Source organism: Hypanus sabinus, chromosome 5 (genome assembly GCF_030144855.1).
Source record: "Hypanus sabinus isolate sHypSab1 chromosome 5, sHypSab1.hap1, whole genome shotgun sequence".
NCBI lineage: Eukaryota > Metazoa > Chordata > Chondrichthyes > Myliobatiformes > Dasyatidae > Hypanus > Hypanus sabinus.
Window position 1 is genome coordinate 154,387,938 of NC_082710.1, and position 13,094 is coordinate 154,401,031.

The window sequence follows — 13,094 nt, forward strand, 5'->3', positions numbered from 1 at the left end:
GGGGGATCAGGCTCTGAGGAGTGTGTGTGGGGGGATCAGGCTCTGAGGTGAGTGTGGGGGGGGGGGATCAGGCTCTGAGGTGTGAGTGTGGGGGGGGGATCAGGCACTGAGGTGTGTGTGGGGGGGATCAGGCTCTGAGGTGTGTGTGTGGGGGGGGATCAGGCTCTGAGAGGTGTGTGTTGTGGGGGGATCAGGCTCTGGAGGTGTGTGTGTGGTGGGGGGATCAGGCTCTGAGGTGTGAGTGTGGGGGGGGAACAGGCTCTGAGGTGTGTGTGTGGGGGGGGATCAGGCTCTGAGAGGTGTGTGTTGGGGGGGGATCAGGCTCTGAGGTGAGTGTGTGGGGGGGGAATCAGGCTCTGAGGTGTGTGTGTGGGGGGGATCATGCTCTGAGGTGTGAGTGTGTGGGGGGATCAGGCTCTGAGGTGTGAGTGTGTGGGGGGGATCAGGCTCTGAGGTGTGTGTGTGGGGGGGGATCAGGCTCTGAGGTGTGTGTGTGGGGGGGATCAGGCTCTGAGAGGTGTGTGTGTGGGGGGGGATCAGGCTCTGAGGTGTGTGTGTGGGGGGGATCAGGCTCTGAGAGGTGTGTGTGTTGTGGGGGGATCAGGCTCTGAGGTGTGTGTGTTGGGGGGGATCAGGCTCTGAGAGGTGTGTGTGTTGTGGGGGGATCAGGCTCTGAGGTGTGTGTGTGGGGGGGATCAGGCTCTGAGGTGTGTGTGTGGGGGGGGGATCAGGCTCTGAGGTGTGTGTGTGCGGGGGGGGATCAGGCTCTGAGGTGTGTGTGTGGGGGGGGGGGGTTCAGGCTCTGAGGTGTGTGTGTGGGGGGGGATCAGGTTCTGAGGTGTGAGTGTGTGGGGGGGATCAGGCTCTGAGGTGTGTGTGTGGGGGGGATCAGGCTCTGAGGTGTGTGTGTGTGGGGGGGATCAGGCTCTGAGGTGTGTGTGTGGGGGGGATCAGGCTCTGAGGAGTGTGTGTGGGGGGATCAGGCTCTGAGGTGAGTGTGGGGGGGGGGATCAGGCTCTGAGGTGTGAGTGTGGGGGGGGGATCAGGCACTGAGGTGTGTGTGGGGGGGATCAGGCTCTGAGGTGTGTGTGTGGGGGGGGATCAGGCTCTGAGAGGTGTGTGTTGTGGGGGGATCAGGCTCTGAGGTGTGTGTGTGTGTGGGGGGATCAGGCTCTGAGGTGTGTGTGTGGGGGGGCATCAGGCTCTGAGGTGTGTGTGTGGTGGGGGGATCAGGCTCTGAGGTGTGAGTGTGGGGGGGGATCAGGCTCTGAGGTGTGTGTGTGGGGGGGGGATCAGGCTCTGAGGTGTGTGTGTGGGGGGGGATCAGGCTCTGAGGTGTGTGTGTGTGGGGGGGATCAGGCTCTGAGGTGTGTGTGTGTGGGGGGGATCAGGCTCTGAGGTGTGTGTGTGTGGGGGGATCAGGCTCTGAGGTGTGAGTGTGTGGGGAGGGGGGATCAGGCTCTGAGAGGTGTGTGTTGGGGGGGATCAGGCTCTGAGGTGTGTGTGGGGGGGGGATCAGGCTCTGAGGTGTGTGTGTGGGGGGGGATCAGGCTCTGAGGTGTGTGTGTGTCGGGGGATCAGGCTCTGAGGTGTGTGTGTGGGGGGGGATCAGGCTCTGAGGTGTGTGTGTGGGGGGGGAATCAGACTCTGAGGTGAGTGTGTGGGGGGATCAGGCTCTGAGGTGTGTGTGTGTGGGGGGGATCAGGCTCTGAGGTGTGTGTGTGGGGGGGGGGATCAGGCTCTGAGGTGTGTGTGTGTGGGGGGGATCAGGCTCTGAGGTGTGTTGTGGGGGGGGGATCAGGCTCTGAGGTGTGTGTGTTGGGGGGGGATCAGGCTCTGAGGTGTGTGTGTGGGGGGGGGATCAGGCTCTGAGGTGTGTGTGTGTGGGGGGGGGGATCAGGCTCTGAGGTGTGAGTCTGGGGGGGGGGATCAGTCTCTGAGGTGTGTGTGTGGGGGGGGGGATCAGGCTCTGAGGTGTGTGTGTGTGGGGGGGGATCAGGCTCTGAGGTGTGTGTGTTGGGGGGGATCAGGCTCTGAGGTGTGTGTGTGTGGGGGGGATCAGGCTCTGAGGTGTGTGTGTTGGGGGAGATCAGGCTCTGAGGTGTGTGTGTGGGGGGGGGATCAGGCTCTGAGAGGTGTGTGTGGAGGGGGAACAGGCTCTGAGGTGTGTGTGGCGGGGGGGGGATCAGGCTCTGAGGTGTGTGTGTGTGGGGGGGGATCAGGCTCTGAGGTGTGTGTGTGTGGGGGGGGATCAGGCTCTGAGGTGTGTGTGTGTGGGGGGGGATCAGGCTCTGAGGTGTGTGTGGGGGGGGATCAGGCTCTGAGGTGTGTGTGGGGGGGGAATCAGGCTCTGAGGTGTGTGTGTGGGGGGGGATCAGGCTCTGAGGTGTGTGTGTGTGTGGGGGGGATCAGGCTCTGAGGTGTGTGTGTGTGGGGGGGGATCAGGCTCTGAGGTGTGTGTGTGTGGGGGGGGATCAGGCTCTGAGGTGTGTGTGTGGGGGGGGATCAGGCTCTGAGGTGTGTGTGTGGGGGGATCAGGCTCTGAGGTGAGTGTGGGGGGGGATCAGGCTCTGAGGTGAGTGTGGGGGGGGATCAGGCTCTGAGCTGTGAGTGTGGGGGGGGATCAGGCTCTGAGGTGTGTGTGTGGAGGGGGGATCAGGCTCTGAGGTGTGTGTGGCGGGGGGGGATCAGGCTCTGAGGTGTGAGTGTGTGGGGGGGGATCAGGCTCTGAGGTGTGTGTGTGTGGGGGGGGATCAGGCTCTGAGGTGTGTGTGTGGGGGGGGGGATCAGGCTCTGAGGTGTGTGTGTGGGGGGATCAGGCTCTGAGAGGTGTGTGTGGGGGGGGATCAGGCTCTGAGGTGTGTGTGTGTGGGGGGGGGATCAGGCTCTGAGGTGTGTGTGTGGGGGGGGGGATCAGGCTCTGAGGTGTGTGTGTGGGGGGGGATCAGCTCTGAGGTGTGTGTGTGGGGGGGATCAGGCTCTGAGGTGTGTGTGTGGGGGGGGATCAGGCTCTGAGGTGTGTGTGTGTGGGGGGGGATCAGGCTCTGAGTTGTGTGTGTGGGGGGGGATCAGGCTCTGAGTGTGTGTGTGGGGGGGGGGGATCAGGCTCTGAGGTGTGTGTGTGGTGGGGGGGATCAGGCTCTGAGGTGTGAGTGTGGGGGGGGATCAGGCTCTGAGGTGTGTGTGTGGGGGGGGGGATCAGGCTCTGAGGTGTGTGTGTGTGTGTTGGGGGGGGATCAGGCTCTGAGGTGTGTGTGTGTGTTGGGGGGGATCAGGCTCTGAGGTGTGTGTGTGTGGGGGGGATCAGGCTCGGAGGTGTGATTGTGGGGTGGGGGATCAGGCTCTGAGAGGTGTGTGTGGTGGGGGATCAGGCTCTGAGGTGTGTGTGGGGGGGGGGATCAGGCTCTGAAGTGTGAGTGTGGGGGGGATCAGGCTCTGAGGTGTGAGTGTGGGGGGGATCAGGCTCTGAGGTGTGAGTGTGGGGGGGCTCAGGCTCTGAGGTGTGAGTGTGGGGGGGCTCAGGCTCTGAGGTGTGTGTGTGGGGGGGATCAGGCTCTGAGGTGTGTGTGTGGTGGGGGATCAGGCTCTGAGGTGTGAGTGTCGGGGGGGATCAGGCTCTGAGGTGGTGTGTGTGGGGGGGGATCAGGCTCTGAGGTGTGTGGGGGGTGTGATCAGGCTCTGAGGTGTGTGTGTGGGGGGGGATCAGGCTCCGAGAGGTGTGTGTGGGGGGGGATCAGTCTCTGAGGTCTGTGTGTGGGGGGATCAGGCTCTGAGTGTGTGTGGGGGGGGGATCAGGCTCTGAGGTGTTGTGTGTGGTGGGGGGGATCAGGCTCTGAGGTGTGAGTGGGGGGGGGGATCAGGCTCTGAGGTGTGTGTGTGTGGGGGCGATCAGGCTCTGAGGTGTGAGTGTGGGGGGGATCAGGCTCTGAGGTGTGAGTGTGGGGGGGCTCAGGCTCTGAGGTGTGTGTGTGGGGGGGATCAGGCTCTGAGGTGTGTGTTGGGGGGGGGATCAGGCTCTGAGGTGTGTGTGGTGGGGGGGATCAGGCTCTGAGGTGTGTGTGGGGGGGGGGATCAGCTCTGAGGTGTGTGTGTGGGGGGGATCAGGCTCTGAGGTGTGTGTTGGGGGGGGGATCAGGCTCTGAGGTGTGTGTGTGGGGGGGAATCAGGCTCTGAGGTGTGTGTGTGGGGGGGATCATGCTCTGAGGTGTGAGTGTGTGGGGGGATCAGGCTCTGAGGTGTGAGTGTGTGGGGGGGATCAGGCTCTGAGGTGTGTGTGTGGGGGGGGATCAGGCTCTGAGGTGTGTGTGTGGGGGGGGATCAGGCTCTGAGAGGTGTGTGTGTGGGGGGGGGATCAGGCTCTGAGGTGTGTGTGTGGGGGGGATCAGGCTCTGAGAGGTGTGTGTGTTGTGGGGGGATCAGGCTCTGAGGTGTGTGTGTTGGGGGGGATCAGGCTCTGAGAGGTGTGTGTGTTGTGGGGGGATCAGGCTATGAGGTGTGTGTTGTGGGGGGATCAGGCTCTGAGGTGTGTGTGTGGGGGGGGGATCAGGCTCTGAGGTGTGTGTGTGCGGGGGGGGATCAGGCTCTGAGGTGTGTGTGTGGGGGGGGGGGTTCAGGCTCTGAGGTGTGTGTGTGGGGGGGGGATCAGGCTCTTGAGGTGTGTGTGTGGGGGGAATCAGGCTCTGAGGTGTGAGTGTGGGGGGGGGGATCAGGCTCTGAGGTGTGTGGTGTGGGGGGGGATCAGACTCTGAGGTGAGTGTGTGGGGGGGGATCAGGCTCTGAGGTGAGTGTGTGGGGGGGGATCAGACTCTGAGGTGTGTGTGTGTGGGGGGATCAGGCTCTGAGGTGTGTGTGTGTGGGGGGGGATCAGGCTCTGAGGTGTGTGTGTGTGGGGGGGAATCAGACTCTGAGGTGAGTGTGGGGGGGGGGATCAGGCTCTGAGGTGTGAGTGTGTGGTGGGGGGGATCAGGCTCTGAGGTGTGTGTGTGGGGGGGGGATCAGGCTCTGAGGTGTGAGTGTGGGGGGGGATCAGGCTCTGAGGTGTGTGTGTGCGGGGATCAGGCTCTGAGGTGTGTGTGTGGGGGGGGATCAGGCTCTGAGGTGTGAGTGTGTGGGGGGGATCAGGCTCTGAGGTGTGTGTGTGGGGGGGATCAGGCTCTGAGGGTGTGAGTGTGTGGGGGGGATCAGGCTCTGAGGTGTGTGTGTGGGGGGGATCAGGCTCTGAGGTGTGTGTGTGTGGGGGGGATCAGGCTCTGAGGTGTGTGTGTGGGGGGGATCAGGCTCTGAGGAGTGTGTGTGGGGGGGATCAGGCTCTGAGGTGAGTGTGGGGGGGGGGATCAGGTCTGAGGTGTGAGTGTGGGGGGGGATCAGGCACTGAGGTGTGTGTGGGGGGGATCAGGCTCTGAGGTGTGTGTGTGGGGGGGGGATCAGGCTCTGAGAGGTGTGTGTTGTGGGGGGATCAGGCTCTGAGGTGTGTGTGTGTGTGGGGGGATCAGGCTCTGAGGTGTGTGTGTGGGGGGGCATCAGGCTCTGAGGTGTGTGGTGTGGTGGGGGGATCAGGCTCTGAGGTGTGAGTGTGGGGGGGGAACAGGCTCTGAGGTGTGTGTGGGGGGGGGATCAGGCTCTGAGAGGTGTGTGTTGGGGGGGGATCAGGCTCTGAGGTGAGTGTGTGGGGGGGAATCAGGCTCTGAGGTGTGTGGTGTGGGGGGGGATCATGCTCTGAGGTGTGAGTGTGTGGGGGGATCAGGCTCTGAGGTGTGAGTGTGTGGGGGGATCAGGCTCTGAGGTGTGTGTGTGGGGGGGGATCAGGCTCTGAGGTGTGTGTGTGGGGGGGATCAGGCTCTGAGAGGTGTGTGTGTGGGGGGGGGATCAGGCTCTGAGGTGTGTGTGTGGGGGGGATCAGGCTCTGAGAGGTGTGTGTGTTGTGGGGGGATCAGGCTCTGAGGTGTGTGTGTTGGGGGGGGATCAGGCTCTGAGAGGTTGTGTGTGTTGTGGGGGGATCAGGCTCTGAGGTGTGTGTGTGGGGGGATCAGGCTCTGAGGTGTGTGTGTGGGGGGGGGATCAGGCTCTGAGGTGTGTGTGTGCGGGGGGGGATCAGGCTCTGAGGTGTGTGTGTGTGGGGGGGGGGGGGTTCAGGCTCTGAGGTGTGTGTGTGGGGGGGATCAGGTTCTGAGGTGTGAGTGTGTGGGGGGGATCAGGCTCTGAGGTGTGTGTGTGGGGGGGGATCAGGCTCTGAGGTGTGTGTGTGTGGGGGGGATCAGGCTCTGAGGTGTGTGTGTGGGGGGGATCAGGCTCTGAGGAGTGTGTGTGGGGGGATCAGGCTCTGAGGTGAGTGTGGGGGGGGGGATCAGGCTCTGAGGTGTGAGTGTGGGGGGGGGATCAGGCACTGAGGTGTGTGTGGGGGGGATCAGGCTCTGAGGTGTGTGTGTGGGGGGGGATCAGGCTCTGAGAGGTGTGTGTTGTGGGGGGATCAGGCTCTGAGGTGTGTGTGTGTGTGGGGGGGATCAGGCTCTGAGGTGTGTGTGTGGGGGGGCATCAGGCTCTGAGGTGTGTGTGTGGTGGGGGGATCAGGCTCTGAGGTGTGAGTGTGGGGGGGGATCAGGCTCTGAGGTGTGTGTGTGGGGGGGGATCAGGCTCTGAGAGGTGTGTGTTGGGGGGGGATCAGGCTCTGAGAGGTGTGTGTTGGGGGGGATCAGGCTCTGAGGTGTGTGTGTGTGGGGGGGATCAGGCTCTGAGGTGTGAGTGTGGGGGGGTATCAGGCTCTGAGGTGTGAGTGTGGGGGGGGTATCAGGCTCTGAGGTGTGTGTGTGGGGGGGGATCAGGCTCTGAGGTGTGTGTGTGGGGGGGGATCAGGCTCTGAGAGGTGTGTGTTGGGGGGGATCAGGCTCTGAGGTGTGTGTGTGGGGGGGGATCAGGCTCTGAGAGGTGTGTGTGTTGGGGGGGGATCAGGCTCTGAGAGGTGTGTGTTGGGGGGGATCAGGCTCTGAGGTGTGTGTGTGTGGGGGGGAATCAGGCTCTGAGGTGTGTGTGTGTGGGGGGGGATCAGGCTCTGAGGTGTGTGTGTGGGGGGGGGATCAGGCCCTGAGGTGTGAGTGTGGGGGGGGATCAGGCTCTGAGGTGTGTGTGTGGGGGGGGAATCAGGCTCTGAGGTGTGTGTGTGGGGGGGGGGATCAGGCCCTGAGGTGTGAGTGTGGGGGGGGATCAGGCTCTGAGGTGTGTGTGTGTGGGGGGGGATCAGGCTCCGAGGTGTGTGTGTGGGGGGGATCAGGCTCTGAGGTGTGTGTGTGGGGGGGGATCAGGCTCTGAGGTGTGAGTGTGGGGGGGGGGATCAGGCTCTGAGGTGTGTGTGTGTGTGGGGGGGGATCAGGCTCTGAGGTGTGAGTGTGGGGGGGGGGATCAGGCTCTGAGGTGTGTGTGTTGTGGGGGGATCAGGCTCTGAGGTGTGTGTGTGTGGGGGGGATCAGGCTCTGAGGTGTGTGTGTTGTGGGGGGATCAGGCTCTGAGGTGTGTGTGTGGGGGGGGATCAGGCTCTGAGGTGTGTGTGGGGGGGGATGAGGCTCTGAGGTGTGTGTGTGGGGGGGGATCAGGCTCCGAGGTGTGTGTGGGGTGGGGATCAGGCTCTGAGGTGTGTGTGTGGCGGGGGATCAGGCTCTGAGGTGTGTGTGTGGGGGGGGATCAGGCTCTGAGGTGTGTGTGTGGGGGGGGATCAGGCTCTGAGAGGTGTGTGTTGTGGGGGGATCAGGCTCTGAGTGTGTGTGGGGGGGGATCAAGCTCTGAGGTGTGAGTGTGGGGGGGGATCAGGCTCTGAGGTGTGAGTGTGGGGGGGGGGATCAGGCACTGAGAGGTGTGTGTGGGGGGGGATCAGGCTCTGAGGTGTGTGTGGGGGGGGATCAGGCTCTGAGGTGTGTGTGTGTGTTGGGGGGGATCAGGCTCTGAGGTGTGAGTGTGGGGGGGGGATCAGGCTCTGAGGTGTGAGTGTGGGGGGGGATCAGGCTCTGAGGTGTGTGTGTGGGGGGGGATCAGGCTCTGAGGTGTGAGTGTGGGGGGGGATCAGGCTCTGAGGTGTGTGTGTGGGGGGGGATCAGGCTCTGAGGTGTGTGTGTGTGGGGGGGATCAGGCTCTGAGGTGTGTGTGGGGGGGGGATCAGACTCTGAGAGGTGTGTGTTGTGGGGGGATCAGGCTCTGAGGTGTGTGTGGGGGGGGATCAGGCTCTGAGGTGTGTGTGTTGGGGGGGATCAGGCTCTGAGGTGTGAGTGTGGGGGGGGGGATCAGGCTCTGAGGTGTGTGTGGGGGGGGGATCAGGCTCTGAGGTGTGTGTGTGTGGGGGGGATCAGGCTCTGAGGTGTGTGTGTGGGGGGGATCAGGCTCTGAGGTTGTGTGTGGGGGGGATCAGGCTCTGAGTTGTGTGTGTGGGGGGGGGATCAGGCTCTGAGGTGTGTGTGTGGGAGGGATCAGGCTCTGAGGTGTGTGTGTGGGGGGGATCAGGCTCTGAGGTGAGTGTGTGGGGGGGGATCAGGCTCTGAGAGGTGTGTGTTGTGGGGGGATCAGGCTCTGAGGTGTGTGTGGGGGGGATCAGGCTCTGAGGAGTGTGTGTGGTGGGATCAGGCTCTGAGGTGTGTGTGTGGGGGGGCTTCAGGCTCTGAGGTGTGTGTGTGGTGGGGGGATCAGGCTCTGAGGTGTGAGTGTGGGGGGGGATCAGGCTCTGAGGTGTGTGTGTGGGGGAGGGATCAGGCTCTGAGAGGTGTGTGTTGGGGGGGGATCAGGCTCTGAGGTGTGTGTGTGGGGGTGATCAGGCTCTGAGGTGTGAGTGTGGGGGGGGATCAGGCTCTGAGGTGTGTGTGGGGGGGGGATCAGGCTCTGAGGTGTGAGTGTGGGGGGGGATCAGGCTCTGAGGTGTGTGTGTGGGGGGGGATCAGGCTCTGAGAGGTGTGTGTTGGGGGGGGGATCAGGCTCTGAGGTGTGTGTGTGTGGGGGGATCAGGCTCTGAGGTGTGTGTGTGGGGAGGATCAGGCTCTGAGGTGTGTGTGGGGGGGATCAGGCTCTGAGGTGTGTGTGTGGGGGGGAATCAGGCTCTGAGGTGTGAGTGTGGCGGGGAATCAGGCTCTGAGGTGAGTGTGTGTGGGGGGGATCAGGCTCTGAGGTGTGTGTGTGGGGGGGATCAGGCTCTGAGGTGAGTGTGTGGGGGGGGATCAGGCTCTGAGGTGTGTGTGTGGGGGGGATCAGGCTCTGAGGTGTGAGTGTGGGGGGGAATCAGGCTCTGAGGTGTGTGTGTGGGGGGGAATCAGGCTCTGAGGTGTGTGGGGGGGGGGATCAGGCTCTGAGGTGTGAGTGTGTGGGGGATCAGGCTCTGAGGTGTGTGTGTGGGGGGGGATCAGGCTCTGAGGTGTGTGTGGGGGGGGATCAGGCTCTGAGGTGTGTGTGTGGGGGGGGGGATCAGGCTCTGAGGTGTGTGTGTGGGGGGGATCAGGCTCTGAGGTGTGTGTGTGTGGGGGAATCAGGCTCTGAGGTGTGTGGTGGGGGGGGATCAGGCTCTGAGGTGTGAGTGTGTGGGGGATCAGGCTCTGAGGTGTGTGTGTGGGGGGGGATCAGGCTCTGAGGTGTGTGTGGGGGGGGGATCAGGCTCTGAGGTGTGTGTGTGGGGGGGGATCAGGCTCTGAGGTGAGTGTGGGGGGGGATCAGGCTCTGAGGAGTGTGTGTGGGGGGGATCAGGCTCTGAGGTGTGAGTGTGGGGGGGGATCAGGCTCTGAGGTGTGTGTGGGGGGGGGATCAGGCTCTGAGGTGTGTGTGTGGGGGGGATCAGGCTCTGAGGTTGTGTGTGGGGGGGATCAGGCTCTGAGGTGTGAGTGTGGGGGGGGGATCAGGCTCTGAGGTGTGTGTGGGGGGGATCAGGCTCTGAGGTGTGTGTGTGGGGGGGGATCAGGCTCTGAGAGGTGTGTGTTGTGGGGGGATCAGGCTCTGAGGTGTGTGTGGGGGGGATCAGGCTCTGAGGAGTGTGTGTGGGGGGATCAGGCTCTGAGGTGTGTGTGTGGGGGGGATCAGGCTCTGAGGTGTGTGTGTGGGGGGGGATCAGGCTCTGAGGTGTGTGTGTGGGGGGGATCAGGCTCTGAGGTGTGAGTGTGGGGGGGGATCAGGCTCTGAGGTGTGTGTGGGGGGGGGATCAGGCTCTGAGGTGTGTGTGTGGGGGGGATCAGGCTCTGAGGTTGTGTGTGGGGGGGATCAGGCTCTGAGGTGTGAGTGTGGGGGGGGGATCAGGCTCTGAGGTGTGTGTGGGGGGGATCAGGCTCTGAGGTGTGTGTGTGGGGGGGGATCAGGCTCTGAGAGGTGTGTGTTGTGGGGGGATCAGGCTCTGAGGTGTGTGTGGGGGGGATCAGGCTCTGAGGAGTGTGTGTGGGGGGATCAGGCTCTGAGGTGTGTGTGTGGGGGGGATCAGGCTCTGAGGTGTGTGTGTGGGGGGGGATCAGGCTCTGAGGTGTGAGTGTGGGGGGTGGGGATCAGGCTCTGAGGTTAGTGTGGGGGGGATCAGGCTCTGAGGAGTGTGTGTGGGGGGATCAGGCTCTGAGGTGTGTGTGTGGGGGGGATCAGGCTCTGAGGTGTGTGTGGGGGGGGGGATCAGGCTCTGAGGTGTGAGTGTTGGGGGGGTATCAGGCTCTGAGGTGTGTGTGGGGGGGATCAGGCTCTGAGGTGTGTGTGTGGGGGGGCATCAGGCTCTGAGGTGTGTGTGTGGTGGGGGGATCAGGCTCTGAGGTGTGAGTGTGGGGGGGGATCAGGCTCTGAGGTGTGTGTGTGGGGGGGGATCAGGCTCTGAGAGGTGTGTGTTGGGGGGGGATCAGGCTCTGAGAGGTGTGTGTTGTGGGGGGATCAGGCTCTGAGGTGTGTGTGTGGGGGTGATCAGGCTCTGAGGTGTGAGTGTGGGGGGGGATCAGGCTCTGAGGTGTGTGTGTGGTGGGGGGATCAGGCTCTGAGGTGTGAGTGTGGGGGGGGATCAGGCTCTGAGGTGTGTGTTGGGGGGGGGATCAGGCTCTGAGGTGTGTGTGTGGGGGGGGATCAGGCTCTGAGAGGTGTGTGTGTGGGGGGATCAGGCTCTGAGGTGTGTGTGTGGGGGGGATCAGGCTCTGAGGTGTGTGTGGGGGGGATCAGGCTCTGAGGTGTGTGTGTGGGGGGGAATCAGGCTCTGAGGTGTGTGGGGGGGGGATCAGGCTCTGAGGTGTGAGTGTGTGGGGGATCAGGCTCTGAGGTGTGTGTGTGGGGGGGGATCAGGCTCTGAGGTGTGTGTGGGGGGGGGATCAGGCTCTGAGGTGTGTGTGTGGGGGGGGTCAGGCTCTGAGGTGTGTGTGTGCGGGGGGATCAGGCTCTGAGGAGTGTGTGTGGGGGGGGGATCACGCTCTGAGGTGTGTGTGTGGGGGGGGATCAGGCTCTGAGGTGTGTGTGTGGGGGGGATCAGGCTCTGAGGTGTGTGTGTGGGGGGATCAGGCTCTGAGGTGTGTGTGTGTGGGGGGGATCAGGCTCTGAGGTGAGTGTGTGGGGGGGATCAGGCTCTGAGGTGTGAGTGTGGGGGGGAATCAGGCTCTGAGGTGAGTGTGTGTGGGGGGGATCAGGCTCTGAGGTGTGTGTGTGTGGGGGGGATCAGGCTCTGAGGTGAGTGTGTGGGGGGGGATCAGGCTCTGAGGTGTGTGTGTGGGGGGGATCAGGCTCTGAGGTGAGTGTGTGGGGGGGATCAGGCTCTGAGGTGTGTGTGTGGGGGGGATCAGGCTCTGAGGTGTGTGTGGGGGGGAATCAGGCTCTGAGGTGAGTGTGTGTGGGGGGGATCAGGCTCTGAGGTGTGAGTGTGGGGGGGAATCAGGCTCTGAGGTGTGTGTGTGGGGGGGAATCAGGCTCTGAGGTGTGTGGGGGGGGGGGGATCAGGCTCTGAGGTGTGAGTGTGTGGGGGATCAGGCTCTGAGGTGTGTGTGTGGGGGGGGATCAGGCTCTGAGGTGTGTGTGGGGGGGTATCAGGCTCTGAGGTGTGTGTGTGGGGGGGGATCAGGCTCTGAGGTGTGTGTGGGGGGGGGATCAGGCTCTGAGGTGTGTGTGTGGGGGGGATCAGGCTCTGAGGTGTGTGTGTGCGGGGGGATCAGGCTCTGAGGAGTGTGTGTGGGGGGGGGATCACGCTCTGAGGTGTGTGTGTGGGGGGGGATCAGGCTCTGAGGTGTGTGTGTGGGGGGGATCAGGCTCTGAGGTGTGTGTGTGGGGGGGATCAGGCTCTGAGGTGTGAGTGTGCGGGGGGATCAGGCTCTGAGGTGTGTGTGTGGGGGGGATCAGGCTCTGAGGTGTGAGTGTGGGGGGGGATCAGGCTCTGAGGTGTGTGTGTGGGGGGGGATCAGGCTCTGAGGAGTGAATTAGTGGATCAGTGTGTTCTCGGCTCTGTCTGGTGTGGAGTAGATGCAACAACTGCTGCCATTGGGGAGGCTCTCACCTGGGCTGATGATGCCTCTCATCCTCTTCCATACTGCGTACTGCAGCGGACCTTGAAAGGGGCCGATGTTCATCTTGGTCACCGAGACCACTTGCCACTCTGATGTACCCTGCTTTACCCTGTCAGAGAGGCAGAGGACAGTGTGGTCACTGCACACCCACTGCTAGATCTGTCTGAGGTTAGTGTCGTAGCGTAGTTTGCCGTGTGTGTGCGCGCGCGCCTGCCTGTCTGCTTATCTGTTGGCATGTGTTTGTGTCACTCAGTCCGTCTCTGTGGGCGTGTGTGTGTCTCTGGCTATGTTTGTGTGTCTGTTTGTGAATCTGTGTGTCTGTCTGTATATGTGTATGTCTGTGAGTGTGTATCTCTGTGAATGAGTGTGTGTGCGTACCTAGGGATGTGTAACTGTACATTCTGTCATGTCTCTGTAGATGTGAACAGTGGATGGTCTTTGGCTGTGAATGTGGTCTTGTTATCTATATCTGAGTGAGCATCTTCAGTGTCTGTGTGTGTGTGTGTGCGATGTATGTTAGTGTGTGCATGTCTGCACACTTTCATTTGCACAATGCAAGAGTGTGTTTCTAAGTGTTTGACTGGGTATGATGCAATTATTTGCCACGCGTGTGTGTCTGTGATTCCCAGCTCAGCA

General features: G+C 62.7%; 1 protein-coding gene across 1 annotated transcript in view; it reads right to left on the reverse strand.

Moving 5' to 3' along the window:
- LOC132394796 (zinc-binding protein A33-like) overlaps positions 1–13,094 on the reverse strand; it is a 45,042-nt gene that overhangs the window by 15,388 nt on the left and 16,560 nt on the right. Inside the window, exon 6 of the mRNA XM_059971203.1 lies at positions 12,449–12,567. Coding sequence (XP_059827186.1) covers positions 12,449–12,567 — 119 coding nt within the window. The remainder of the gene's footprint in view (positions 1–12,448; positions 12,568–13,094) is intronic.